The sequence below is a fragment of the Ooceraea biroi genome, chromosome 3 (assembly GCF_003672135.1).
Source record: "Ooceraea biroi isolate clonal line C1 chromosome 3, Obir_v5.4, whole genome shotgun sequence".
In the NCBI taxonomy this organism is placed as follows: Eukaryota; Metazoa; Arthropoda; class Insecta; order Hymenoptera; family Formicidae; genus Ooceraea; species Ooceraea biroi.
In genome coordinates, this window is record NC_039508.1 from 11,053,505 (window position 1) to 11,058,900 (window position 5,396).

Sequence of the window (5,396 nt, forward strand, 5' to 3'; positions counted from 1 at the left end):
GGCAACATAAATTTCCTGGCACGAATTCCCCGAAATTCCGAAATTTCGTTTGATTGATGTGTTAATAAATAATAATCGTCGCCGTGCAACGTCAGTTTTCGCAGATTGACAAAACAAAAGCCGTGTGCTGCACACGAGTTATGTGACACGACGTGTAAGAAAATTCATTTAACAGCGCATTAATTAAAGTTGGAACGTCCTGCTCGACGTTATCAAAACGCGACAAAATATTTTGCGAAAAGCAGCAAGAAGATTTATTAAGAGCGATGAATAAACTCGAGCAGGATAAGGAAGGTGATTTGGTGAGCGTATATTTTAATTTAAAAAATGCATTAAAAACATCAATGTTGTATCGAAATCTGTTCTCATTTATTATTATTTCACATACCTCACTTAGAACGAGGAGGACAAAAGATTGCAGGAAGAACTGTTGCAAGCGGTTGATGTATTGAAAGTAAACTTCGATCGATCGATATTTGATAAGTTTTCATCGTGAAACTGGGAGATTTACCGATTTCTTCTTTTAATAATTAACACTTAAACTGCCCAGTTAATTTCGAGCCGTGATAATATTTAATCTCTTATGCGTGTTTTTTACATTAATATGTTATACAAATTATAGTAATTATTATTAATTATATAGATATTATATATTATCTTATTCTCTTTCATAGCATCTCTCTAGATATAGTTAATAAAAAGTTAGTAAACTTACTATTGAAGTTGTTAAAATCTATTCTCATGTATGTATGACGGGGCAGTCTAAGCGTTAAAAGAGGCTCTTTCTTCCTTTGGAAGAAAATCGAATCGGCCAAGTAATTCTCCCATCAGGGTACAGATGAAACAGCCATGCTGCTGTCGTTGAGCCACCTGAGGATGCTAATACGCACGTCCACGACTTCGATGACTTCCGTGCCGAAACCTCTCAAGTACCTGAGGAATTTTTATCCGAGTTTGAAAAGCGCATGTGATGGACTTACATGCAAAGACGTGAAAGTACGCTTTGCGGAAATCCTGAGTGTACTTGCTCTAGCAGGAGCCGCTGCAGGATCCAAGGATTGTTTGAAATTCTGTATCAAGGGATTTGTAGATAATCCTGGAGAGTGGGGCCACGAATACGTGAGGCAACTCGAGGCAGAGATTGTCGACGAATGGACCAATGCACCGATCAAAGAGGAGCAGGAAATTAGGTGAAACATCGATTATTCAAGACACATTATTCGCGATGATGCACCGAGCATTAGCAACAATTTTTATATATAATATCTTGACAAGTATGCACTCGCCAATAATTTTTCTTACTCGCGTATACATAAATATGTTTATTTCTGGAGAGTATTAAGAAAGAAAGATTAAATTATTTCCGCGTCCTCGTAACAGAAACCAACTCACACCGCTGATTAAAAGCATCATCGCGTTCGACATGAAACACAACGCGGAGATCCAATCGTGCGACCTGTGTTTGGAGATCGACGAGCTGAATCTTCTTCCGGATCATCTGGATTCTACGAATTTTGCGCGAGTGTGTCATTACTTGATTAGCTGCGCGGCTTACAGGTGACGAAACCGTGATTGTGATCAGAAGCATGTTCTTGCTTCTTACTTTATCCGAGCTTTCTCCTTGCTACTTTATCCGCATTGTTTGAATTGGTGCATATGTGCACGTATATTCTTCAGCGAGGACACGGAGAGAAGACAAATATTAGAGTTCGCCACGGAGCAATATCTGAAGTTTAACGAGTACACCAGGGCGATTCTCGTAGCGCTGCAACTTGCGAATTCGGAGCTCGTATCCAAATGCTTCACCGCATGTCCCGACTCTTTAATGAGAAATCAACTAGCATTCATCCTGGCCCGGATGCAGGTAACGTCGCTTTTTATATAAAATAAATGATTATCAATAAAACACCATAATCCATTGAAATATTGTATAATAATTTTTCATCAATAGGATCAACCTCTGCGAACGGAATATCATGGAAACGATGCGAAGGATATCGAGGTGATCCTCAGCAATGGCCACGTGAACACCCACTTCCAAATCCTCGCCAGAGAGCTCGACATACTCGAGCCGAAACTTCCGGAGGATATCTACAAAAGCTGGTTGTTGAGCGGATCTAGGCAGATCGAGCACGATTCCGCGAGGGCGAACTTGGCGGCGAGCTTCGTTTCCGGTTTCATGCATGCGGGTTTCGGACAGGATAAGCTGATGGCAAACACGTCCAACTGTTGGGTGTATAAAAACAAGGTTTAAATCCTTTAAAAATGTCAAGAATTAAAATTGCAAGACTCGTAAAAAGACTTCGTTTAGCTCTAATTGTTGAGACTGTAGTGTGAGAGCAATAATTAATTTATTTTACTTGGAAAATGCTACTGGAAGCAACCGTTTTCTTTCGCAGGAGCACGGGATGCTGTCAGCCACCGCATCTCTAGGTTTGATACACATGTGGGACGTCGATGGCGGTTTGGTACCCATCGACAAGTTAATATTGAAATATTAAGCAAGAAAAAAAGAGAACTTTTCTTCATAAATTTGTCAGTTCAATCTCTGCTCATTGTTTATTAAAATGGCGCGTTCGTTTTATGTAGGTATCTTTATACGAACGAGGATTACATAAAATCCGGTGCCTTGCTGGCCATCGGACTGGTAAATTGCGGAATTCGTAATGAATGCGATCCGGCTTTGGCGCTTCTCAGCGAATACGTGAACTCGAGCAGTCAGACTCTTCGTATCGGAGCTGTCTTGGGATTAGGTCTGGCTTATGCGGGTTCTAGAAGGAAGGACGTTACCAAACTCCTCTCTGGAGCTTTGGCCAATGAGCAAAGTGAGGCAGATATAATGTTGTAATTAGTATGAGTGTAATTCCATTTCGTTTTCGAAATAGATAGAAGAGTTCGATTTTGCATTAATTATCACATCGGAGATTATTTATTGAAGATAAAACAATTAAGGGCAACGTTTTTCCAGATAACGTGGAAATCTCGTCACTGACTGCCATCGCTTTAGGCCTTGTGAATGTGGGTTCGGGGGACTCGGACGTTTCCTCGGAGATACTTTTGAAATTATTAGGACTGTGCAAGAGAGAACTCGCTATTACGCATTCCAGGTGCTGCTAATAATGTTACATGTTAAATAGCTCTTAATAAAACACATGGAAACACAGTATACCTGGAGATATTTTTTATTACAGATTTTTAGCCTTGGCTCTGGGAATGATTTACATGGGGACTCGGGACGTTATAGAAACTCCATCCGCAGCGCTCGAGGCACTGCCGGAACCGTACAACTTTGCGTCGCAAACCATGTTACAGGTGAAACTTTTGTCAAAAATAAAATTTCTCGTAAAATTTCTAATAAAAAGAATTTTGTTGCAGATTTGCGCGTACGCGGGTACTGGTGACGTGTTAATAGTGCAAGAACTATTGAGGATCTGCTCAGAAACGGTCGAGGGGGTAACGAGTGTGAAAACCACACCAGACAACACCCCGACGGCAAGTTGCTGCGATCAAAGAAGACCGCGAAGCAGCTCTACCACGTCGAAGGAGAATGGCAATCAAGCTGAGGAGTCTGCTAAGTACTAAGAATATTTCATCAAAATTTATAAAAACATAAATCTTGTGAAACAACATTGCATCGAAATAATCGCATTTAAACAAATAAATAAAGAATATATATATATTTCTCCTTTTTAATCGTTGTACTTTACCTTCAAAGAATTATAATTAATGATTTATTAATATCAGGGATATCGGACTACCGCAGGCCATAGCATCTCTTGGAGTGGGCGTAGTCGGACTCGGGGAAGGAAGAGAGAACTCGAGAATCTTTGGTCAGGTAAGAGGATAAGTCACAGGAAGTTCTCAATAAACTTGAATGAATATTTATGGAAGCTCTCCGGTACGTCTCTAAGAAGAGGAGCAGAAGGTGACAAAGAGACGGTTAAATCTCGATTCACTTTAATTAATATTTATGGGTTCTTATGGTACATTCAGTAGCTCAATAGATATTGCGTCCCCTTTTTAGAGGTGGAATCACAAAGAGATAAAGACAATTATTCAAGAGGTGCAATTAATATTGATTAATATTTATTGTGGGAACGCTCGTGAGGTCTTGCTACTTCTTTGCAATAATCTTTTGATAATGGTTGACGAATCTAGGTCGGAAGATATGGTCCTACTCCGGCACGACGCGCCATGCCGCTCGCGTTGGCTTTGTCGTCTCTATCAAATGCCGAGCCAGCGATCTTGGACGTGTTGAACAAATACAGCCACGACCAAGACGCCGACGTTGCTCTCAATGCAATCCTCGCCCTCGGCTTGGTGGGTGCTGGTACTAATAATGCGCGGCTGGCGACGATGTTGAGACAGCTGGCGGCTTACTATGCGAAGAATCCGTTTCACCTGTTTCTCGTGCGCATTTCTCAGGGTCTGGTACACTTGGGCAAGGTAGACGTCTCTTTAAAATCACGAGAAAAAAAATAAAAGAACTTATGATTCGATAAAGTTGATAGCAATGAGTGAACGAATAAAATTAAAGCGATAGCTGTAGTTATTTCCTGACAAACTAGCTTTGATATACGATGAATATTTATTATTATATACATTCTTGATTATATTCTCGTGTAATGTCTCCTTTCAGGGCACATTATCTCTATCACCATTGCGATTCGCCTCGAGAGTCCTAGATCACACTGCTCTGGCTGGCTTGATGGTCGTGCTGGTCGCCTGTCTGGATTGCAGAAATCTTATACTGTCGCAGTCTCACTATTTGATGTACTGCCTGGCAGTCGCGATAGAACCGAGGTGGCTGGTCACCGTGGATGAGAACCTGAAGGTATGCAATTTTATTGACGTAAAGAGGAAGAACGCGATGACTCACTGAACACTTTTGCAGAATTTACCGGTGTCGGTGAGAATCGGTCAAAGCGTGGACGTCGTGGGGAAAGCAGGTAACCCGAAATCCATTGTTGGCGGTCACGTACAGACCACACCGGTCTTGCTGTGCGCGGGCGAGAAGGCGGAATTAGCGTCGGACCAGTACGAGTCGCTCTCCGGCGTGCTCGAGGGTTTCGTGATCCTGCGCGAAAAAGTAAGTCCGCATTGTGCAATATGATCGTACCATACCAGCGCTTCTACCTGTGCACGATTCAACGCATGAATCTTCTTGCAGCCGACTATGGTGGCTTGAAAAGGATCCAAGTTTATGTTCTACTGGGACCACCTTCAATCACCGGTTCGCCTCTTTTGTAAGAACGACGTGAAATGTATCATCTTCAAGAAAACTTATACGTTGAAAAGCTTCTGCGATGACTCCGCGTGAAGCAAGACCGAGGCGGAAGGTAGAGACGGACATACGGGTCTCGTTAGGGAGGACAAGTCGATGAGAAGACGTCGGG

At 42.0% G+C, this 5,396-nt stretch overlaps 1 protein-coding gene and 1 long non-coding RNA gene across 2 annotated transcripts; one reads left to right on the forward strand and one right to left on the reverse strand.

Annotated features, from left to right (window-relative positions):
* Positions 1 to 436: 436 nt before the first annotated feature.
* Positions 437 to 5,360, forward strand: LOC105276985 (26S proteasome non-ATPase regulatory subunit 2). Its single transcript, XM_026968723.1, has 13 exons — positions 437 to 1,190; positions 1,381 to 1,557; positions 1,678 to 1,864; positions 1,952 to 2,248; positions 2,400 to 2,482; positions 2,590 to 2,825; positions 2,969 to 3,107; positions 3,192 to 3,312; positions 3,376 to 3,575; positions 3,745 to 3,835; positions 4,159 to 4,446; positions 4,640 to 4,834; positions 4,895 to 5,360. Exons 1-13 carry the CDS (start codon positions 850 to 852, stop codon positions 5,111 to 5,113), a joined length of 2,574 nt encoding a protein of 857 aa, XP_026824524.1. The 5' UTR covers positions 437 to 849; the 3' UTR covers positions 5,114 to 5,360.
* Positions 3,941 to 4,693, reverse strand: LOC113561725. Its single transcript, XR_003406398.1, has 2 exons — positions 4,603 to 4,693; positions 3,941 to 4,456 (listed from the first exon to the last, which is right to left on the reverse strand). It is a non-coding gene; the product is annotated as an uncharacterized LOC113561725 (long non-coding RNA).
* Positions 5,361 to 5,396: the final 36 nt, after the last annotated feature.